Source organism: Lathamus discolor, chromosome 7 (genome assembly GCF_037157495.1).
Source record: "Lathamus discolor isolate bLatDis1 chromosome 7, bLatDis1.hap1, whole genome shotgun sequence".
Classification (NCBI taxonomy): domain Eukaryota; kingdom Metazoa; phylum Chordata; class Aves; order Psittaciformes; family Psittacidae; genus Lathamus; species Lathamus discolor.
In genome coordinates, this window is record NC_088890.1 from 4,015,243 (window position 1) to 4,039,787 (window position 24,545).

General features: G+C 48.5%; 1 protein-coding gene across 3 annotated transcripts in view; it reads right to left on the bottom strand.

Annotated features, from left to right (window-relative positions):
- Positions 1–24,545, bottom strand: part of BSN (bassoon presynaptic cytomatrix protein) — a 96,783-nt gene that overhangs the window by 46,366 nt on the left and 25,872 nt on the right. For 2 of the 3 annotated variants that reach the window (XM_065687749.1, XM_065687750.1), the window contains one exon: positions 641–1,423. In XM_065687749.1, coding sequence (XP_065543821.1) covers positions 641–1,423 — 783 coding nt within the window. Of the gene's footprint in view, positions 1–640; positions 1,424–4,981; positions 5,046–24,545 lie in introns of those variants that run through there. The other variant, XM_065687751.1, reaches the window with a different exon arrangement.

Genomic DNA, 24,545 nt, shown 5'->3' on the forward strand with positions numbered 1-24,545 from the left:
TGGGGCTATAGAAATCCGGGGCCCTCGGGGAGAGTCTGCAGGAGTAAAGACAGAGGCAAAGAAGGCATTCAGCACCTCTGCCTTCTTTATATCCTCTGTCTCCAGGGTACCCACTTCGTTCAGCAGTGGGCCTATATTGCCTCTTGTTTTAGTTTTATTTGCTATGTATTTGAAGAAGCCCTTTCTATTGTCTTTAACCCGACTAGCAAGATTGAGTTCCAAGGAGGCCTTAGCTGTCCTAATTGCCTCCCTACATCCTCTAACAACTGTCCTATATTCCTCCCAAGTGGCCAGCCCCTCCTTCCATAATCCATAGATTCTCCTTTTCCACTTGAGTTTGCCCAGCAGCTCCTTGTTTAACCACGCCGGTCTCCTAGATCCCTTACTTGACTTCCTACTCATTGGGACGCTCCGATCCTGAGCTTGGAAGAAGCGGTCCTTGAATGCTAACCAACTATCTTGAGCCCCTTTACCGCCTAGTACACTTTCCCATGAGACTTCCCCCAGGAAGGACTTGGCTTCAGCAGCTTCTTAAAGGCTTTAAACCTCTGAAGGAAAGCACACCACCTTTCCTCCATTTTAAGCAAGGAAAAAGCCCCATCCACCCATCAGCATGCACCCACCCTCACAGCCCCCTTACCTCCACCAGGTGAGGTGTGGGGTTGAAGCCACACATGTTGCAGACCTGCTGCCGACAGGTTGTGCACGTGTTGTAGTTGGGGGGTTCGCCAGAGCCCACATTGATCTCTGCCTTGCACAGGGGGCACAAGACCTTCGCTTTCGGCACTTCCTTTGGCTTGACACCCTGCTCCGGCTTGCCCGGCTTCGCGGCTGGTGCGGCCCCGGCACGGCCCTGTGCCCCCGGCGCTTTGGGACCAGCTTCTTTGCTGGCATCACTGAAGACAATTTTTGGAGGCACTTTGCCAGGAGATGGCTGGCTCGGAGGGGGGGCCTCTGGCTGGACAGACATTAGTGTGCTTGCCTGCGTCAGGAGGGACGCCCCGAAGCCAAAGAGCTTCCCTGTGAGCCCCTCCTGGGGCTGCTCCTGTGCTCCAGCCCCAGGGGTCGGGGCTGCAGGCTTTGCCCCCACATCTCCTGTCGCCTTTCTCTGCTCGGAGGGGGAAGGCTTGGCTTGCTGATGCTGTGGGGAGGACCTGGCCGCCTCCTGAGGTTTGGGCTGGCCTTGGCCATGCGGGTCCCTCTGTGGTGTGGTGGGGTGAGGTTTGGGTGGCTCTGACGGCAGGGTGCGGGTGGCTGGTGGGGTCTTATCAGCAGCCGAGGGTGGCGGGTGCTTGGCTGGGGAGTGGGATGGGGATGGCGAAGGAGAGTGCAGCTGCTGCTGGCTCTTGGAGCGAGGAGCGGTGGTCATGTCCATCCCCAGCGCACGCTGCATCTGGCAGTTCAAGCACAACCATTCCTTCACCTGTGAGACAAGGAGAAGACACGGGCAGTGGGCAGGCCCAGCACACCCTGAGGTTCCCCCAGACAAGCCCTGTGTAGACACAGGAACAAGCAGCAAACCCTGAAAACCATTTTGGTACTATGTTCTCCACAGAAAGTATCTCGCAGTCACGGTGAACAGACCCCATCTGTCGCAGGTACCCATGGCACAACATGCCAGTGCAAGAGCAAGCTTTAATTAGCATTGGTTTGCTTCCAAAGCTTCTGCTGTAAAGCTCCTGCTAGCGATGGGCTCTGCTCCTGGCCCCACCACCTCCCTAAAGCCCATTTGTTTTTCCTCCCACTTCATCAAATCCCAGACTGGTTTGCGTTAGAAGGGACCTTAAAGCTCCTCCAGCTCCAACCCCCTGCGACAGGCAGGGACCCCTTCCACTAGAGCAGGTTGCTCCAAGCCCCTGTGTCCAACCTGGCCTTGAGCACTGCCAGGGATGGGGCAGCCACAGCTTCTCCAGGCACCACTTGGTGACCAGAGCAAATGTCTGGTCACTTGGCAACAACGACCAGAAAACAGGCAGAGCCCCTCAGACAGGAGCAGAGGGCTGGCAGGAGGTCCAGTGCAGGCGTACAGAGAGATGCTGCTATCACGCATGTGTACAACTGCGATGCTCCCCAGCACCAGCACACTGCCTGCTGTTGCCAGGTACTTCCCAGAGGAAAACCCTCTAAGAGACGCCTGATGCTTCCCCAAGGCCAGGAGAGATGGCTCTTCTGGAATCGGTCTGGTGGTTGTGATAACCCACACAAAAATCTGGTGCTGCAGCCCTTAAGGGACAGCAGAGAGCAGGTTCCCCTCACACAGTGCATCTGTGCTGCTGGGCAGTACACGGTTAATTCCCACTCTCACCACAAAGAACTTTGGGATGCAAATGAAAACTATAATGCTCCCTGGCTAAGTGGTGATAAATGAAAGACTTCCCCCCTCGAGAGACATTCCCTGTCACACCCTAATGTCTGAATTAAGTTAATTAAAGAGGCCATATGAAAGCTGTGAGCCTTCCCATACCAGCAGCCCCCAGGATGCTCAGCGCCTGTGCAAATATTAATATATAGCACAGTCAGCAGCACAACCAGGTCTGCCTGCAAGAAGGTTTCTCTGAGGCAAGCAACTAGGGTGGCAAAAATGACCAGAGTGTTCCCCCAAACCAGAGCAGCACACAGGACAAGCGCACCCAGAGTCTGCCACGGGCAGCTGCACACACGGCACCCAACAGCTCCCAGCCTCTGCGCTCTCCTGGGGCTGCACATCCCAGCACAAGCTGCACGAGATGTGGATCTTCCTGCCTTTCAATTCAGGAGCCGTCTCCTCATCCCAGAGCTATGGATCACCCCCAAGGCTTGGCTTAATCCCCCCTGCAGAGACATTAACTGCCTCAACCACCTCACCCAGCCCCATCTCTCCAGGTCTGCACGGCCTTTTGGGTGCTGCACGACTGATTCATAACCTGGCTACTGGGTTTTTTTTTCCCCTATGCTGCAACCACAGGCATGTTTTAACTGTTTTCTGCTCATAGGAGCTGCCTGCAGAGATGTGGTTGGGTGTTTTGGCAGGTCCTATGATGGGATAGGACAGCAAGTCCCCAATATTAGAGGCAGATATGCCTCGAACCCAGCCCTACAGGTACCCTCCCCAGGGGGCTCTCAAAAAGCCAAGCCTCCAAATAATAAACTTTTAAAGTAGAGGAAATTCAGCACAACCAGGAGAGATGGATTAAAATCAAAGAAGAGTGCATGAGCAAAGCTCCCCTGCCCACTCCCTGCCCAGCACTGGATGGCTCATTGGGCTGCAGAGAGCTCTGCATTGCCTCTTCGGCTCCAGCAAAGCCTTACAAGCCTGGCTGCACATCAGCTCTGTGCTCTTTGCAGCCTGCACTGTGCTAGCAGAGCTCCCACGCCGCTATCCCCACCAGCCTCTGCTCGAGTATTTTCAGCCAGAGCTGAGTGAAAAGCAGCCTCAGTTTTCCCCCAGCAATCCCGCGCTACATCGCCGGCTCTCCAGGTTGTTCCAAACGAACCACATTATATTTAGTTTCTGAAAATAGCGCTTTAGTTTTTATCATTTCTCCTGGTCTTGCTGTCTCTCTTCTGACACACAGAATGCCTCGTGTTATTTTTGCTTTCACACCCCCTGGAATTTCTTCCCACTATTCTATTTCAGAACACCTCCCAGAATCCCATCAGCTTTGCCTGCCGTCCCCATCAGCTCCAATTAAGGGAGAACCAATCCTTTCTATTGAGGTTCTCTTTCCCTACAAAGTTCCCAGTATCTGAGAAACGCAAATCTTCCCTCTCCACATAATCTCCTTACTCACACTTTAAGACCCTCCGGTGAGGAAGAAACTGGGGCAAGAGGAGATCTTCCCAAACCCACGATCGGGGCTGTTTGCATCTAGATTTTAAGGGACCGTGACAAAAAGGTACGTGAAAAAAGAGATGCTCCACACTCCTGGGTTCGTCTTGTCTGTATTCATTGTAACTGGCACAACATTAAACTTATTTTCTGGAACGAGAAAAACACTTTGCTGCTCTCCTGCATAAACTTCCAAACAATCAAACGAAATAGAGGGAATTCAACTGATTGCCCTCGACTGTCTGCCAGCTTTAGCAAGGAGCAAGTGCTGCTGGTGGATACCAAACAGCTCACAGCTCCAGCTCTGCTGGTTCACCCTCTCTCCATGCCCCTGCTTTGCCCCTGGGCAAGGCTAGTGCAGAAGGACTGCTCCTTAGGCACCAGGAGGTACCATGTCCAGGTCCACAAGCTACAATACGGCTCATGGACAAGCCCACAAGGATCTTCCTGAGTTCAGGGCTGGGGAACAACATGATCACTGGAGCTTTCTCCGTTACCACAATAAACCCAGTTTACGTGATTGAGTCAGAAAAAAGCCAGGGGGCTTTCAGATGGGATAGGAACCATCAAATCTCTCTTGGTGACTTGGTGAGCAACTGTTGAAGAGCACCTGACCTGAGGAGCAGGAGGAAGCTGCAGTGGGGCAGCTCTCTCTCAGAGCAAGCATTTGAGATGTAAATTTAGTTGGGATTATCACAAATTGCCTGACCAGCCTCTGCTGATGCAACTGATGACACAATGTGTGGATTACACAGATCAAAGAGGACTTAAAGGATCCAGGAAGGAAGATAGCAAAGAGGAAGGGCCAAGTCATCTTGCCAAAGATCCTTCCCCTAGGAAAGAGAAAGGAGGATGGAAAAGCCTGGGTGTAAAACTTTACTAATCCAACCCCTGAAATTTGTCACTTGGTGGAGAACTGAGCAAATTTGACAAAGAAATAGATTAAACTATTTATTTGGCTGGCATTGTTGTCCTCTTCTTCCCTGCAGACTCATCATGCAGCGGGAAGATGCTCAGAAAACAGTAGAGAAGTAGAGGCCAAGAATATGGGAAGAATAATTTACCCTACTATTACTTCATCTCTGCTAACAGTCAGGGTAACCAACAGAATGAAACATCTATCGGTGAGAAGCGAAAAACCCAACATTACTGAAAACTAGAGTTCCAGCTCACCTGGTGAGAATGCTGAAGACACCATTATACTCTAAAATCAGGGAGGTAAAACTGTGCTCTGTTGAATAGTCTGAAGCTGGCATGCTATCCTCCTCCACCCCAGGAAATGGGACTGGGGGAAATACTGAAAAACACAAAGAAAATGGGGACGCAGATGATAGTTCTGAATGCAAGCTGATGCCTCAGTGACGGGCTCAAAGTGAAGGTGTCTGCTCTGCAAAACAGAGAGCACCATTAGAAACAGAAAATCAGCAAATATCAGAGCTCAGCACATGAGAAGCTGTGAAGTGCTTAAACCACGTGAAAATAAAGGAACTTCAGGAAAAAGTCTCTTGGGGAGCAGTAGGAAGGACTGATCAAGGGCATTAGGGACAAAGGCCATCCTAGAAAGGACAAGGGCCCATCACTGGGTAGAGGTGGCAAAGCTGTCAACGAGACAGATCTGGCAGATGTGCTGTAATTACTGTCATTGAGCATTTGGGAAGAAGCAGGATAACACTCATTACAAGGATGAAGCATTTCCAACTTATTAGCAATCCAGAAGAACATTCAACAACATCTACCAGCACCAGAAGAGATTTAAATTTGGCAGATCTGAATAATTTTGCATCCAAGAGATCCAAGACAGTGAAGAAAACTGCTGCGTGCTGATGTTTGCTTTTAAGAGGAAATTCTGCAAGACCGGAAGAGTCTGCTTGAACATCCAAAAAGGCAAAGGTATGGCCTGAAGGGGACAGTTAGCCAGACATCTGTCCAAGACAGAAAGACACTGCTGGATTCATGCAGCAGAGAACTGAAGGGCACATGTACATGCCGGTCAATGTGTTTTTAGGCAAAATAGGTCCCAGCAAGCAAATCTGAATTTATTCTCTGCACATTTGATATCAGTAATGCACAGAAGCAATATCCTTGGTGTCCAAAGATGCTTTGACCATGTATGAAATGCTGACCAAAAAAAAAGCACTATAAAATACAAATAGCGAGTATGTTAAATGGATTTTCAGACTGGTTAGCTGCCTGATCTGCAAGACAACAAGGATTCAGCACTGCTCATGTATCTCTCTACTGAGGTCTTCATCTGACTATGGCTAACACCACTCACACAGCAGATTTTTGGTAAAATGACAAATACCGATGAAGACAAGTCTCTGCTGCCTGGTAAACCTGCACTTGCTCTGTGTGGGAGGCCGAGAGCTGGAGTAGTAGGGAGGAGGTGGTTCTGCCTCCTCTTCCAGCACCAAGGGACTCCTTCCACACCCCTCAGCTCTTCCACACCGACATTTTAAGGAGATTTAGTAAAAAACTGTGGTATATAGAGACCGGATCTGCAAGAGTGATTCCATGGATGCAGAAAATGTCTGAAATGAGAGAATTAAAGAGGTTGATCTTTTTCGTTTATCAAAGAGAAGATTAAGAAGCGACTTGATTACGATACAGCAGCACATTCAGTGGAAACAATATCAGGTACTAAAAGGTTCTTAATTAGGCAGAAAAAGGCATAAAAAGAACTAATGACTGGAAATGGAAGCCAAATATATTAAGCATCACTTTTAACAGCAGATGTTTCTAACCATTAAAGCAAATTATACGCATGCTGTTGGGCTCAGCAGAAGATTGAGGGAGGTGAAGCCTGCAGGCCGTTCATCTATAGGGCATTTTATACCCACACTGATCTCAAGAGCTTTGAAAGTTTGAACCATCTCATCTTTACTGACACCCAATACCTGACCCAGCCCTGCACGCAGCCCAGTGCAACCACGACCATCAGCCTTACCCTTCCCACCACAGACCCCTGCAACATCCCAGAATACTCCTCTAAACCCTTTCCCAAATCCTGTTACTCCCCAGCTCATGGGCAGTTCTGCAACCTGCAGCATTTGCAGGGTCACCGCTGCCAGATGTGCCTCCCCCTCTCAATGCCATCCTGCAGCTGTGAGTATGGACCATTTGCAAATCCCATTAGGAGTGAAAATGTTTCCAATCAGCATTTCCCTAAAAAGCCAAATGTAGCAGGAGCATACACAGCACATGCTGGCTGTACCTGGGGCAGATTTACAGACCAATAAGAATTATAGATGGGCACATGCATGGTGGGTCAGATCCTGATGCTCTGCAGAGGGATGCAGTAGAGGAGAGCAAGGTTTTGCAGAGGTACATGTGGGGGACCAAAAAGCATCCCTGTGTGCTGCAGCTTAAGGATCCCTCTAGAAAAGCCCCAAGAAAAGCACCCAGTTAAAAACCATCTGAAACAAGAGAGATAGCATGAGTTCATAATGCTTCTACAGCTATTCCAACACCACCTATTTTAGGAAACAATATGGAAACAGCCCATCCCCTGGATTTGTTACCAGGAGATGCAAGGGAATGCTGGTGATGTACAGGTTGTTTTGTTCTCCTGAGGTAAGACAATACAGCTCTAAAAGTACCTCAAGTATAAAGTTCAGCCTTTGCAGAAGGCAGGGGAAGCTTTAAAATGAGCTGTAAGCAGAAAGACTTCTTAAATAAACATCCAAGATCTCTTCAAGCCAAAATTTAGGATTATAATGAAGGGTAATTCTGTCTTTGCTGAGGGTTGGTTATTTTGGACCATTTGGAGGTCACCCAGGATGTGCAATCCTACTACATAAAAATAATAAAACCAAAAAAAGCAGCATTAGATGGCCACATTTAAGACTTTGGGGACTTGAGACTGAATGGTTTCTCACCAGCTCTACCCATTTACAACACCTTACTGCAGCCAAAGCCATCTGACCATGCTAGCTATATGATCCTGTATTACCAAAGGAGGCCTGTATCACTGGGCACTACAGGAGCACAGCCCATCTGACTTGCTATAAATGATTATTTCAGGCTGTGAAGAACAGCTCCCAAGTCATCTTGAGTCAAGTGCGGTCAATCCCACCAAAGGTTGGCCACTTTGAACAGGATGGAGCAAAGGAGCTTTGTTCAGCAGAAGGTACAACCCGTCCTCCTCCTCCTCTGGTGTGAGGCAACAGGGTACACAACTAGCTGAAAACCAAGAAGACAAGTTTGTGGGAAATCAAAGGACAAAAGGAGCATGGGATTTCCCAAAGTTGCCCTAAATGTGTATTTAATATCCTATAAAACTGGAAAACCTGGAAAAACCCCCAACGTGTTTGGGAAGAGGAAGACAGCAAGCCTTTGGCAGAAGCTCTTTGACTCTAAGAACCCCAGAGCCACCACTCATGGAGCCCAAACCCAGCAGATCCACCCCGAGGCCACAGTCACAGCTCCCTCCTCTGCCTTTCACAGGCACCAGAACAGCCAGACCTAGAAGAGTATAAGAATAACCCAAGCTGGAATTGGTAATGAAGGTACTGTGTTAATCAATCAGGCTAATGGAGAGGCTCAATGCCAAGACCACTGACTGGATGAAGAAGGGTTTCATTAATGGGTGCTACTGGTTTATCCTGGAGGGACACTGCACCAGCCTGGCCTCTCTCTAGAGCTGCGAAAGCTGCCTGTGGTCTGCCTAAGGGTGTCCTGATGTGCATCCAATTCATCAGCTCTGCCTGAGATGAAGAACCGTCATCTCCCAAAATCAGCCAGTCAGCAAAATGTCCCTTCCCCTCCGTGACTCCCGGATCCACTCCAGGGGAGCTCTCCAGGAGCGCATCTTGCCTTTTATATCATCAGGCTGAAACCTGTCAGCCATGTACCCTGCAACTAAAGCAACATCCCGGTCCAAGGGAAGAGGCCGTGCGAGAAGGCAGCCCTTGGCCAGAGAACAGAGGGAACAGCAAGCTGTGGCAGGAGCTGGGATACTGCTGGGAAGGCAGGAGGTGGGGATGGCTGTAGGAGAGCAGGGAAAGCTCAGCAAATCCTGGAAGAGCTGATGCATGGAAGAATCTAAAGGGAGTGCATGGAGAAGACCTCCCACACCATCTCAGACTGGCTGGTGGAACGTACGACAAATACAAGTATATGTCTTATTCGGAAGGCTGGAGGATTGTTTTTTAAAGCAGAACTATTGCTGATTTCTCCTACAGCAGCACAGGGACAGCTTGCCATGAAGCTCACATGCTGAGGGTAGGAAAAACAGCTCCTGTTGGGATCAGTGTGCAGCCTGCGAGCGGATGACATGAGAAGCCTGCAAAGCATCCCGTGGGAGGCTGAAGTGTGGTGTGATGTGGGGGGAGTGGATAAGGTGAGGAGATGAAGTCTCCTAAGGCACCTATGGAGGACCACGAATGGTCCAGGGTGCAGGAATTGTCATGTATCTGTGGCCAGGCTGCATGTCAAGACATCACCAAAATTCATGCCTGCATCCAGGTGGAGAGGAGGCGGATGCAAACACACAGGCAGTGTGGGCTGAGGCTTCCTGGTCCAAATCTAAAGCACAGTTTAAGGAGAACCCAGGCCTCCAGAGGAACTGTGCAATTAGGAGTGCTCTGGCACTTAATTGACAGGGGGATTGGTCACTGAGGCACTTCTGAAAAAGGCCACCTTATGCTCATCTTTATCTTCAAACATCTCAATACAAATAAAACCCAGTCCTTAGCACTCCTGCCCAGAAGGGGAAGCCACCGAAGCAGTCAGCAATCATCCTGCTAACACTTGCCAGAAAATAATCAACTTGCTCGCTTGCTGGCGAGCGAGAGGAACCAACCCCCAAACTCATCTCCTGCACTGTAAATAACAGATGGGAAACCGCGTTTGTCCTGAGAACCGAGCTGCGGAATCAGACAGTGCCATTTCATCCTATTAGTCACTCCTTAACCAGCTTCCTTTTCTCTAGTTAGCACTCCCAGGAGAAGGCTGCTAGAGCAAGTCCTCTCCTCTCCCCAAAGGGCCTCAGGAGGCATTAACCCACACAAGGCTCTGCAGACCCTCAACCTCCAGCTCCTGTGCCTTGCTGTTTGGATGATCTTTGTCCACACCATGCAGAGATGAAGCAAACGTTCAAAGAACATAACTGCACGCTGAGCAGCTTTGCAACTAACCTTGCTGTGCCATTGCGGTGCTCCCCCAGCAGCATCCCCATGGCTAAGGCGGCGATCGAGCTGCTAGCTCCTCGGTAAGCAAAACCATCCCCTTCTTCACTCCTTGCCCTTGCTGGTGGAGAGAAGCAGATGGGCAGGAGGAAACCTTCACCCAGAGCTGCTCCTCTGCTCCCTGGGAGCACGGGTCCCCCCGCCAACGCAAGGCACTGCCTAGCTAAGCAGTGCCACTGCCCGAGGCGAAGGGACAAGTCCTTCCAGTTCATTAGGGAATGTTTCTTGTGCAATTTGCTGCCTCACTAGCTCCTGTTTAGACAGCCTTTGTTCCTTGTCTGCAGGAGAGCACGAAAGGTTTGGACATCTGTGCGTGCTCAGAGGATGCTGTCTCCTGGGCCTGGTCAGGGAGGATGGCAAAGAACTCACTCCAGGTTTCAACCTCTCGAGCTCTGCACACTGATGTGCTCTAAGTGCAGCCCCAGGTCCGCTCCCGCTCTGTAATGCAGGACTTCCACACAAGCCCTTCTCAGTCAAGGAAAGCCTAATGGCTTGCTTTGCCTTCTGCTGCTGCTGAAGGACAGACATCCAGAGTAACAGGAGCCTCTGGTCCTGCTCACTCATTGTCTTCTGCAGCACTAAAATAGCAGCCTGGGAGGGAGCAGAGGAGCTCAAAACTTTCCACTCAGTGGTACCTCCTGTCCAAAGCAGAGAAATGCATGAGGCCACAGGGTTTCTCTGGCTGTAGCATGGTACACCATGTACAGAGGTGATATAGAGCATATGCTGCTCTCAGTAAATAGATTTAGAACAGTCTATTTAATAAACTCACCCCGTTTACTATTGGCAACACAGAACTCATTTACTGCACGGCTCCAATTTATTCAGTTATGAGTGGTCCCTGCTGCAGCCTTGTCTGAAAGTTTCTGGCTCCTTTGGGAACCTTCCCGGACAATTACAGCAATAGGAGATAATGGCTGTAGCTCAGGGACTAAACTAAACATGCTGGAATATTTGAAGGTGCTTTTACACTCCAAACACTGCATTACCTTGACAGCATCAATATCTCAGTATGGTACAGCAGCAGTCAGGGTGGAGAGGATCGTGATCCTCTGACTCAGTAGCAAGCGTCTGGGACAGAAGCTCTTGAGCAGTAAAGACAGCCCCAGTTCCTGTGTAAATAGCCCAAAGTACTTTCAGAGAGTCACAGACCAGGTGTTATGGCCTCACATTTTCTCCAGACAGAAGGAGCCAAGTTAGGTCTCATTTATCCTGGGCCAATATGCTGGAATGAACAACTTCTGCAAATGAACATATCAGAATGGATCGATGCATCAAAGCAGAATGTATTTTCTGCCTTTTCTATTATTCTGGATTAAATATGTAATAAATGCTCTTGCAGAATCTGAGGCCTGAAGATAGACAAGCCATTGCACAATCTTTTTACATACCTAAACAGACTTAATTGCTCAATTATTCCAGATAAACACGATAAGTTTCCTGCCATGAATAATTTATAATCCAGCTAGCCACACAATCTATGGAACACAAATCTATGGCTGAGGCAAAGGGAAAGCAAGCAGATGCCACGATCCCGAGACACCCCTCTTGATACCAAAGGAGCAGCAGCACAGTCTGCCTGGAGCAGGTCTTAACATCCCTGGAATCACTCCAACAGCCCACACCTTCACTTGGGTTATTGTGCGGCTCAGAGGTTGTAAATACCGAACAAATTAAATAGGCACAAAGTTCAGATGTGCACCTGGGAGGAGACAGGCACAGCACATACCCTCTTCTGTTCCTGGTCCAGACACTGCTGGGTGTCCCCCAAGCCCCTCCTCAGGAGCTGGCTGTACCGGTTTATCCAGGAATTTCATTAGATGGTCGTGACTGAGCTTAAAGAGCTGCAGTGAAGCACAGCAAGATGCAGTGCACTGGAGGATGGAGGCCTGCTGGGGCCATCAAGAGGGGCAGCAATCAGAACACTATGGAGGAGGCAGGGGAAGGAGAACTGCTGGGGGGATGAAAGGACTTGCCATGCTCAAATACAAGAGACCTGAGAGGGGGACCTGGAAGGTGTCCAGAAAGAGGGTTAATCCTAAACCCATGACAAAGCCCCTTCCCACAGCGAGGGGTAATGAACCACAGCACTGAGCACTGCTTGGGAAAACTGTTGTACCAACCCCACATCCACCAGTGAGAGGGGCAGGTACCACCTCTGGGCTCCAGTGACCCCAGATGAATGCAAGAAGCTTTCCTATAGGGCTTGAGGTCCTATCATAAACCTTGAGCATCTTTATGATTCTCTGAGAAGTAGAAGAGAGGTGCTGGGTGGGTTTCCTCCAGCCTGGGCACCCAGCATTGCCCTTCCCTGCCTCACTCCCAGCTCTTTCCAACAGATGCTCCCACATCTGAGCTCTGTTTATGCTGCTGCTTCATTCCAACCAACCCATATTAAGGGCCTCCAGATTCCACCCTGATGTCTTGCAGCAGCAAGAAGATAGAGCTGCAATGGCCTCCAAAAGGCTTTGGTTCTATCTTTTGCCTGAGGCAGGACCTGCACTGCTGCCAACAGATGTTTGTCTAATTTGAGCTTTAAAACTCCCCATCACTTGTGGACTTACTGGGTGGGCAGTGAAAGGGGGAATAAAGGGGCTTTGGCTTAACCATCCTCACTGCTAGAAAACATTCCCAAAATACTAACCTAAATCTTCCTTGCAGTCTAAGTCCGTTACTTGCCATCCTACAGACCATAAACACTGAACAGCAGCTCTTTTATCCAGTAAAACCAGCCTGTGACCAGCTACCCTGCAGAAGGCATCCATCCAGGGCAGCATGTCCTGGCACCAAGACCACAACGTGCAAAATGTCTCCTAGAAGTGACTGGCCACCAACTTTGTGCTGCAGATCTCTGGTCTTGATCTCCCTGGGGCTCCATGGCACCTCCATGGCCTTCAGACCCAATTAATGGTTTTCTGCATTTCCAGGTCCAGTTTCTGTGCATTTTTTAGGAGCTGCTCAGGCAGCTCTGAAGGACCATGTGCTATGGAAAGAGCTCAGCCCTGCACAGTCCCATCAATGGAGCCTACAGATCACCTCCTCTCTCACCTTCTTTTGGAGACACCCACTTGAGTGGCTTGCAAGTATGGCCATAAACACCACAAACAGCTTGTCCAGCCACCAACTACCTATTTTAATAAACTAGAACAGGGTTTCTGTGTTGGAATTCCTATCCCCATCCAAATGCACCTGCACCCAGCTCCTAAGTCATCATCATCTACTAAGCAAAATACACCGATTCTAACACAAAACTCTGCAAACAATTAGAATGTGAACAGATACCCATAAAGCCACATTAATTGGGTTTTTATAGCCACTATATACCCTCTAAGGAGGGGATACTTAACTGGAAGCCAGTTTACAATGGCAATCACCCTGCATTCAAAAACGAATGCTAGTTGCAAAGCAAGACTAAAATTGGTCCTTCAAATAATGGTATTTTGCTTGCTGACCTACAGTCATTATTGCCATTGAGATCTGAGCTGCTCTTAATCAGAAAGAATCCTGATGTTCAAAAGGATGCATCTTCTATCATCACCCAGGCCAAAATATGAAGTTACACAATTAGGGGCACTCTCTGCTGCCCTCCTAATGAGAGGCTCAAAGGATCCCCATAGAGCCATCTGCCTAGGAGCCCTCAGCCCAACTTAAACCCTGGGCAAGCTTACCATGAAAGCTAGTTTGTCCTGCTCAAATGAGGGGCCAAATCCTCGATGGCAAAACTAGAAACCATTACAGAAGTGAAAAAAGTTCAAACAACAATGGCTCAGTTAAAGGAAGTACCACAGAAGGAAAACTTCCCTCCACGTTTTGTGGCTGCTCAGCTTTTCTTTGAGAGCTGCAAATAGCAGCAGCAGCTTTTGGCTGACACAAAAAAACCCCAACCAACCAGCAACACCCCCCTGCCCCAACCCACCAAGCAAGAATTCCTTCCCAAGCACCCTTTTTGTGCATACACACCACCATCAACCGCTATTTCAATGCTGGCCTTAGCTCCTTATTGCCTACATGTCAATATGCACCCCACATACCATGGGGACCATCCCCCTTCCTGAGACAGTGCTCCCAGCACTGAGCTACAGCAGCATTTCTGGCACTGGTGGCTGCAAAGAGAAGATGGAAGGAGAGATGGAGAGGCATTGGATAAAGTGGTGCACGCAACCCGAGCAATAATTGTGAGAGGAATAAATCAGGTTGCTTGCTTGAGCAAAGTGTTTAAGAGCTCTTCAGCAAGGGCATCCGTCCACGCCATCACAGCCGACAGCTTGGTGTGCAGCAATGAACCATGGTTTAATGAAATCTCAAATTAATTTGTCAGGCAAAGAGAAAAAAAACCCAAACCCAACCTTCTCTCACTTGTAAATTGTGTATTTTTGATTAAAGTATCACAGCTGTGACAGCCACCTCTGGGAAGCCATCCGATGCCTCTGGCAGGATGCTTCCGGAAAGGGGCACAGTTTCTACTAAAGCATTTCTTACTCAAGCCCTAGAGCTCAACACATCATCTGTAGGTGCTGAATGTGCCCAGCACCTCCATGCAAGGTCCCATCCACCAGTGCTGAAGCCAAGGAGCACACTGGACCGGGTGACAGGCAATGCAGTGCACCGGGAATGGCACCACTCCATGTCCATCCAGACAGGAAAGAAACTATAGAGGAGCAAACTGCACAGTTCAAGCTGATCTCACCCCCACTTTGATTTGCTCCAATGCTAATTAGAAACCACTTTTGGAGAGAAACAATAAATCTTGTCACCGTGCCCCAGCTGCAAACCCAGTGCAATTACCACAGGACTGACTCGGATCCACAGGGCCCTTTTTGCAGGCAAGGTAGCAGGAGCAATTTCTGCTCCCTCCATTTTGGGGTGTTCAGCTGGAGAGGTCTCACCTCTGATTTTCAAGTGGTGTGCATCAAAGCCTCCAGCTGAATGGTGAGAGCGGTGCTGACTGCGAGCAATCACACCCAAACTGCCTTAAATCGGGCAAGTAAGGAATGGGTTGGCCAGCAAGAGGGAAGCAGCAGGATCCATGCACTGGGGAGGGGGGGCAACATTTTACATCCCAACAAATACCAGCTTCCCATAAGCTTTTATCTGCCTACAGCCTTGTCTGCTGGTGTTAATCCCTGTGCCTGGCAGGGCTGGCTCCCGGCACTCTGCAGAGAAAGACAAGGAGAAGCAGGCATCGGGATGCAAAATGCCACACTGTGCATGGTCAACGTCACCTTGGGGATGCTGCTCATCAGCGCACAGGAACCCACATGCCCAGGGAGAGGGTCTTGCTGTGCTGAGACCTCTGCTTCCCGGTGGGATGCAGGCTGGGTGGCATGGGGCTAGTGCCTGCAGCGGGAAGACATGGGAAGAGGAGTCAGCTGGAGAATGAAGGGAGACTTGGGACAACAGCTTGAGCTGCCCAAAACCATCAGGAAGGGCAATGAAGCCTTCACTTTTTACAGAAAGGAACCTATCGCCCAGTGTTGGCTCCTGGTTGGGGCAGCATGGCTTTGAGATCACTTGATGCAGTGGTGCTGGGGCTGTTCAGAGCCCTCCCAATGACACGTCCTTCAAAACTACCAGATCACGGGACTTTTCTGGGCAGACCTGTAAAAACTGCACGCCCAGGAGCTGCATAAAGCATTATTTCAACACATCCCCCAGGTCTCAACAAATTAGGTGAGAGAATTTAGCACCTGGAATTAGTTATGGAAAACAGCTATTTCGGAAGTCGCTGGCTTTTCTTCTTCCTAATTCAATAAAGCAATAACAATTGTCTGCTGAGAGCAAGTAATGGGATCCCAGAAGCAGCTCAAAGACAGATGGCAGCAGCAGCATGCCTGTTTGGTGATATTTCTCAAAGCTCTCTCCAATTTGAAAGCCACAATCTCATCATCTGGAAAATTAATATGGCAGGTCAGAACATAAGGTAGAGTTTGTAAAAACTAATTTCAGGGCATTAGCAGGCCTGGCACAGCATCTCAGAACTGCTTTGGGACTCCAAACCCCCCAAATCAGGGCTCATTCCCCAGTCTGCCAAAGGCCCCTCGGGCAGGTTGCTCAGAACTACATGAAGGCTCAGTTTAACTGGGCTTTACCTTGCAGGAGGGCACCCCCCTGCCCCAGCACTGTTGGCCCTGCATTACCGCACTATGCTCCAGCAAACACAAGGGTGTTTGCTTTTCTCAAGGCTCAAAAGGTTGTGCAATGCGTAGAGCGTGCACAGCCCACTGGGGCAAAAGAGGCAGGCGTGCTCAAGGACAAGCCTCTCCCCACAGTAAGTACACTCATTATTTCGGAGGAATCCAGAAATTCAGGTAATCCAACCCTTCATGGGTTCCAAAGGGCAATTTTAGCACAGACCAGTAATTTTTAGCCAGACCTTTCCACTAGACCTGGTATTTTATCTACTGAGCATCATGTTTACATGGGGGGAAGGAGCAGCAAGCAGTGCCTTGCAGGAGATGAGGAGAAACATGGGATGCCTCCTGCCAAAGAGACATGGCACATCTGTGAAGACAGGAGGGGCTGAGCAGAACCGATGTGCAGCCCAGAGCCATGATGAAGGTGGTTTCAGAGGAACCTCACACCTGAGGAGTTGCAGGGTCACAGCCTTCCCAGCTCCCCCCAGCCCATGTCTTTAGCCATCAGGGTATTCCACAATGAAGAGAGAGGAGAAAAAAAACCAAACTAAAATCCCAAGCACAGTTCCCATTCCCAGAGCCAAGCCTAGAAGTGCCCCACTCCAACATGCCCACCTGGTTGATGCATTATACGTACACCCCTATACATCTGCATCCTTAGCAGGATGGGAACGTGTGATGAGCCCATGTTTCTTGCTGAGTGAGTTACGTGCAGTGATAAGCTCATTTGCTCTTTGGGACAGGGCTTCAAATAGCTGCTCGCTTGTGGCAATTAAAACAGGCAGAGCGCTGCCACAGCTCTGCTGGCCTGTGCTGCGAGTGATGCAGGCGCCGTCTGTAGCACTCTGATAAGGATAGTGGATGATTCAGAATAATCTGGGCTCTGCTGAACATGAGCCCGAGTGTTTGAGCTTCTGTCTCTGAGTAACTGGAATGCTGTGTCCTGCTCGTTAGAAGGGGGAGAGGGTGGCTGGAGGGAGGTGGGCACCAAAACATCTACTCCATAACACTGATGGGCACATCTTTCCTGCCCATCGCTTAGGCCTCTTCCATGGAGGTGTCCAGCTCAGGGGTCTGGCCAGTCTAACACTATGGCTTGGACATAGCAAGCGGGTGACAGTGCAGGTGGGAAGGGAGAAAGGAGTCAATGTTAACTCTTCTTCCCGTCTTGAGGGCTTTTCGTGAGCTGCAATCTAGCAGCAGGGCTGCTGCACAAGTAGTTGGGGCTTGATTAAGACGCAGAAGATGGGCAGTGTGGACATGGCAGGGGGCAAGGGAGGAAGGGAAGGGACGCACTGGCCATTCAATCTTCAAAACTGACTTCCAGCTGGTTTACTGCCATGTAAAGTCCATGCCTTAACTCGTTTTGACAAACAGACCTGATGCACAATCCACTCCCATCCCATTACGACCACATTTCACTCTCTGGATTTCCCTGTTGAGCCATTCCAACAACTTGGCTTTGATTTCACCCGGAGCAGAAAGCCAAGGCAACTGCACAGCCTGTTTACAACATGAACTAAATCCAGAGCTGAAACATCCCACCCTTCGGCTGTCCTTGCTCAGAAGGTTTACAGCTGAGATAAAGCATTTCTAGCAGAGTTAAAAAAGCCAGTTTTCATTGTCCAATTAGCACCATACCCCCTAGGATAAGGCTGCCCTGGAGCATGGCTTCGTATTACACCTCCGAGATGAGGAGCTAGGTATGACAGCAGGGCAAGATCCAGGAGCAAGGTGGTACGAGCTTGGATTAAGGTGATGAGGAACACATCTGCAGGCATGGCCTGCTGTCCCACAAACACCTCCCTGCATTCACAGGGCTCTTTTCAGAAATCTCTGATGCTCTTCAGTCTGCCACACTGTGCAAATCCCTTTATAGCACCTAAACATGACCACGGCCAAGAGACAGGGTTAGGAAGAAGCAAGTTAGTTTCTGGTGATGGGAGCCCATGCAGCTCTAGAAGTATCAACAGTGATCAGCTGAAATTCAGAGCAAAAGAGACACTGCCGGGATGCCACCACCTCTGCCAAGCGCTGCTATCTTTAAGAACCAGATGGACCTTGTATGTCATTACCAGCTGGGGTGGGAAGAGCTGCAGCACAGCATCTCCTGTGCCGGGGCTCTCCTGCTGGACACCCTCTGCCACATCAGAGACACAGCCCGCTGAGGCCACAGGGGTGCAACAAACTATTGGGGAGCATCTGACACCCCCCATTACAACCACCCTGCTCTCTACTGCTTGGAGAAAGATGGTGAATAGGAACTAATTCAGCTGGGATTAACTCAATCCCCACTGAGGCACTGAAAGTGCTGGAAGTTTCCTCCTAAGCACTCCCCAAAGGCAGCACATTTCACCACCAAGCACACACTGCAGACAAGACTGTACCAGCCAGGGCTGTAAAGCCCTGTGCCATTGCTGCTCTCCGGGATATTCTGAGTGCAGTGAGCAGGATGCAGAGGGACACTCAACCAAATGCGAGATTTCACATGGGAAAACCTTAAGCAGCATCTGTGTGAGCAAAATAGCTCCATCCACCTCCACAGGCTGTATGTGATCTTACTGCTCTGCCTGGGGATGTCCAGAGGTGGGAACAGAAAGCAAGCAACAGACACGACAAAGCTTTCAAACACAGGGGGACCCTCTGACTCGGTACCCCGCTGTGCTTTGGAGAGCTCGTCAGCTGCTTCCAGTCCTCAGCTCACTTTTCAATGGCAAAGTGATGTGTGAGCTGAAAGCCAGAGGAAACCTGTATCTTGTCCAAGCAAACAGCTTGCTGTAACTTAATGTACCGAGGGAAAGACGATGCAGGGCGGTGGTGGCTCAGTGCGTGCAGCTTGCTGGGCTTGATATTTATCAAGCGACAAGATACCAAGAAAGAAGCAGGCCACTTCCCACCTCTCCGGAATATTCATCTTTACTCGCAGTTCCTTTTATTACCCCTCTGCCCTGCAGCATCATGCCAGTGGAGGGGGAAACCACACTCTGCTGTCCCCTCCAAACAATTCAACATGTCCCTATAGACCGTTCGCTGTCCCCGCAGCCAGGTCCCTGCTGCTGCGGCTCATCGGAGCCACGTGAGCAGCACCAGCCCCATTAGTCACTGGGAACCGTTTAGCCAAGATATCTTTTGACATTTTATACAAGGGAGTTTTGCATTATTTGAATCATCTACGCAGAGCGCAGCAAAAGGCGGCACACAGGGAGGAACAGCCAGAATTACTCATGAGCTGCTTTTTCTTGTGTTGGCTCTAACTTAAACTGTGATCTGCTGAACAATCACACACTGCTCCAGGCGGCTGGGAGAAGCCCCTGTTCAGGCTGCAGCAGGGGCCAGAAAGGCAAATGAGTCATTTATACGTTGAAAGCCTCAGCAAGTTCAAGAATGCTACAATCCAGCTTCATATTAGTTGCTTTATTCAGTGCTATTCACCCCATTAAAAAAAGAGCAGGAAAAAAAGGTCCAACCAATGAACAACAGAAGCATCCTTCACTGCAACACTGCAGATACAGGATGAAATGAGGCTGGGGCACTTGGGGTAGGCATAAGGGGATTAAAAACTTAAGGGCAACGGTGAGGAAGGGAAATACACACACACACACACACACACACAGAACTTGTTTGTCCAGGGTGATAAATTCCAGATCCCTATCAATGTTTTCTCACCATAAAAAGAAAACCAAATTGGAATGAAACTCCCATTTCTCTCCTCTTGCACCACCTGATCCAATGGAAAATTCCTCCCGGATCTGCCACGTAACGCTAATGACAGATTTATTTTTACAGCTGTATCATGAAGGAGAACGATCTCAAAAGAGAAGTAATTCTGAAACAGGCAACTTGACTCAGCAACATGACAGAGGGTGTAACCTGACCATGTACACACGCAAAAAGCTGTCTAACACCACAGCAGCACACTAATCCTGCCTGCCTGAGGGTGAACTGGGTTTTGATCTGATCACAGGAGGAAAAAACCTGCTCCTGAACTTGCTGAAAGGTGCACAGAAGGGAGGATTGGTGCTTACAGAGCCAGCCCTTCAGTCTTACCTCCCCAGCAACCCACTCTTCAACCACAGCCATGACAAGCAGGACATTGTGGTCGAAATCACCCAAGGAAAGCCAGTCCAAAGAAACACTTCAGGATCTGCTTTTTGAGATCCAGCTTCTTCCAGACCCAAATCCCATTCTTTCAGGGGAGGGGGAACTATAATGTCTAAATGCAGCCTCATGTTTCTGCATGAGCCTGCACGTATGCCAATGGCTGAGGACACAGGCTGCTTCACAGGTGGGAGAATGAATAGCCAGCGAGGTCCCAAGGGCAGGAGGAAACCTTGTTGAGAAGAGAAGGGACAATGTAAATGTGACCTCGCCGCTCCTCCTCTGCCGTCACTGCTGTTGCAATGAGCTAAATCAAACATGGAGCTGACGCACTGTGAGGAAACTTGGAAATTTAGGAGATGCCATGCCAGCATCAGCCCGCATGTCCTCACTGAAGAGCCAAGAAGGAGAAGGACCACTTTGGTTGCTTGAAAATGCAGAGAGAGACAGGAGAGATTTAATCTCTCATAAAAATAATGGTTAGTTATCTATTGGCAAGTTGATACCCTTTTTATCCAACCCTCTAGTGCTCACCCCTCGGTGCCCCAGAGCTCACTGGGGTGAGCCAGAGTTCCAGTAACCATGACATTAACAACCAGGAGCAACAGGCCAGCATGTCAGAGCACAACCTATTGTAAAATAATGGCTTCAAGCCACAGAAATTACAGAAACCTAAATGACAGTCATGCTCCCATCAAATTGTTTCAGCATCTCCGAGACCCCAGGGTAAAACCACTGATGCCAAAGGGGATTTGGCCAGTGCAGTGGGTATCAGAGACCTGTAAATGTTTGGATGCTCAAAGAATGACAGGCTGGAGATGAGATAGATGAGAAGAAGAGACTGGGGATTTACTGCTATTAATAACAGTCATTGTTTCAATGTAGAACTAATAACCCCCCTGGCACCACTAAGCGCAGCCCTTTGCTTGCAGGGCCACTGAACCTGTGGTCACTGGTTAAGCCAAAGCCTCCTGAAGCATAAGTATTTCAGATTGTGCCTTTAATTCACAAAGCCAGCATGTTTTACTGAAAATTGGACATCAGGATGCTGCAAGGTACAAAACTGAGACAATGAAACAAATGAGATAGGGGCTGTTATGAAAAGAAGCACATGAACACAGTCACTTCTGTGACGTTCAGGGGGTTTTGTGGTGGGCTTTTCGGGGGGTTGTTTTGTTGTTGGTTTTGTTGTGGTTTAGAGTAATTTGCTAAATGAATGATGTGATGCTGTGGGCAGGCACCACTCCTGCTGGTGGAGCTGGGCTGGAGAAGGTTTGGACCAAGGCCATCCCTCCAGCACCAACAAGCTTTGCTCCTACCTCGGGATGCTCTGCTGAGCACTTGTCATCCCTCTGCTTCCCCCAGCTCCTTCTTTGCTCCTCTTTACCCAAATTTTCTTACACTGTTGAGCAGAAAACCACCTACTGTTACATTATGATAGTATAACTACAGCCCTACACTGTACATTCGTACTTACACCATTTCATTCTCATCTCCCCAGCTAATAGTCTATTTTCCATTAATACAATTCAATTTAAACATTTACCTAAAATGTTTAAGTGATTTTTCAGATATCTCCTTCCACAGATAACTCAGGAGCTGCTGAGAGGTTTTCCTCTCCTGACAAATGACCCTAACCAGTGTTGGGAAACCAACCAGCAAGCGTTTAATCCTCCCTGGGACTTTTCATGTTTCACTTGCTGAAGGTCTGTGATCAAAGGTTGGTGATGAATTTGCATGGCACAGAGCATGTAGGGAACAGATTTATTCTGAAATATTTTAAATATTTCATATTACATTATATTCATAATGCAGGAAGTACAAAGAATCTCTTCAGTCTTCCCAAGGAGAGCTAAAAACGTGGGAAAGAACTGAGGTTTATCAAGCATCACCACTTCATACAGTCATAAATACAGTGAATACATTCAAAATGGCTCAGAGGCAAAAGCAGGGGCTTCAAAAAGAAAGTAATTTGGGGAAGAACATACATGTATAAATACGCTCCTTTTATCTAGGGTAGGGGAAAAAAAACCCCATCTATTGTGTGCATCTGAACGCTTATGAAACTGCACTGGATGAACACGATTTCAAGTTGAAAAAAAGCACAATAGAAACGTAAGGGAGAACACAAAGATTTTCTAAAACCCCAAACCTGTTCCGCAGCCAGACATTTTGAGCTTCATTACAGCACTAACTAAAGCATGCATCTTAATGCTGAGCCACTGCCCTCGATTAAAATCCAGCCCAAGTTCTACATTTTCTCAGTTTAGCGCTTCGGATGGGGAGGAAACAACTTAAAAGAAACCCAACAAATTTTAAGGGAACACTGAAGAAGAAATTAATTTATCAAATTAGCAGTGTGCAGTGGCACTTCAAAACCCCAGAGACACAGAAAGGATGCCTGCAGGTTACTCCTTATGATACCAAACAGAGCAAATCCAATCAGATGAACATGCTGCAGGATCAGTCAGGCGAAAGCCACAGGAGTGGCATTACAAAGTGAGAGATGTATAAAAAAAAGGATTTTCTAAACGTATTGTACTGGCTTGAAACTGAGCTATTCCCCCCGAGGAGACGACAGCATTGCCGGTACGCTCCTGCAGAACAAGCTGCCCAAAAAAACCTTCAAAGACAACACAGAGGGGAACTAGGAAAAAGTTTTAATGAGAAATTAAAAAGCCTCCTAGAACAGAGGGCTGCAAGATCGCGTTTAAAATAACTCGTCTCCATTCAAAAACCTATTTCCTACACAAGGCGCGTAAGCAAACTGCTACATTTTACCACGCTTTTTCAGAACTCTTTGTCTTCAATGGTGCCATCACAGCTCCCTGCTTCACATTTCCCCTTGCTTAAAATAACTATGGCAAGAGCGCTGACCTTCAGGAATAAGTGAATGAATGAGACAATGGGCACGCCAGCACGCAACCCAACTGAAGACGATGGCAGTGGTTATTTCAGAGCACGGAGATGAACAGAGGGGAGAATACGATTGTCTACATGTAAAATACTGAGTGACACCAACAGCAGACAGGAGCTGCTATTTGCCCAGTCTTGTGAAACAAGAATGAGCTGGTGCTCAAAGGAACAAAAAGACAGCAAATAAAAACCCCAAAATAGATAGGTTTTTTTCCTCTCAGCAAGCGATCAACTCAAGATATCACAGAGGCCAACTGCTTCGTCACGATGGAAATTCATTACTCACCTTTAAGACAAAAGAGCCATCAAGCTACGCAAAAAGGTATAAAATAAAGAAAGAAATAGTATTTCAAAGGAACATACATGCTTCTGAGGAGAATGTACCACCTCATCATCAAGTTAAGGTGCTCTGCTAGGAGGTACAGTTAACCCTCCTCTGAACAATCTGCTTTTGGCATTGTAAGTGGCAGGATGGAGCATGATGGACTACACCAAGTCTGTTGTTATTTTATTAATATATATATATATATAAGCTATTTTACAGCATATACATACAGATATAAAAGACACATCAAGCTTATATAAACACTTTATTTTCAAAACCAGGCTCTTAAAATGGTTTCAGAAATCATTACACCAAACAAGTATCGGAGCTCCCACCTCGCCACACCTGCAGGTCCAGGCAGCCCCACAGATTGTGGAGGAGAGGACGTACCAAGTAAAACACAATTTTGGTTTTCTTGGGTTTGGTTGTCAAAACTATCACATTTTCTAAGAAAACTTAATCCTGCTAAGAGGCTTAAGAGCAGAAAGAGAAGCTACAAATCCATATATACTGCAGCACAAAGTAGAAACTTCAACTATTCACATGGAAATCAATTCATTTCATAAACAAATGCAAATGGAAAATACAACCCCACAAATGGCCTCCTCAGCAATCATCAGCCATCCGACAGCATCTGCATGGGTGGAGGGACCAAACTGGGCCCATGTTTTATTTCCTGCAAGGACAGTCAAGCAGGTGGGACCAGCACATCCATCCTTGGGAGTTTGAGACCCACTGAATAAAAATCTAAGCCCTCTCACCTCATCCCTGTTTTGAGTGGAGGTTGGACCAGGCAACTTCTGGAGGTCCTTTCCAACCTGACTCCTACCATCAACAAAGAGACAAACCTCTGAGCTGCCTCCCATTAACCCTTTTTAACACCACCAAACTGCTTCAGACACCTTTCTCTGTGGCTCTGGAATAGCAGCGCAAGTAACTCTGCTGCAGAAAGCAAGTCACACTTCAACAAGACAGAACCACCACTACTCCCCCAGCCAGCCCATCACACAAGCTGCCAAACTGAACTGCAAATGCTTCTCTTGGACAACTGTTTTCTGTTTTCATCCCCAGCTCCC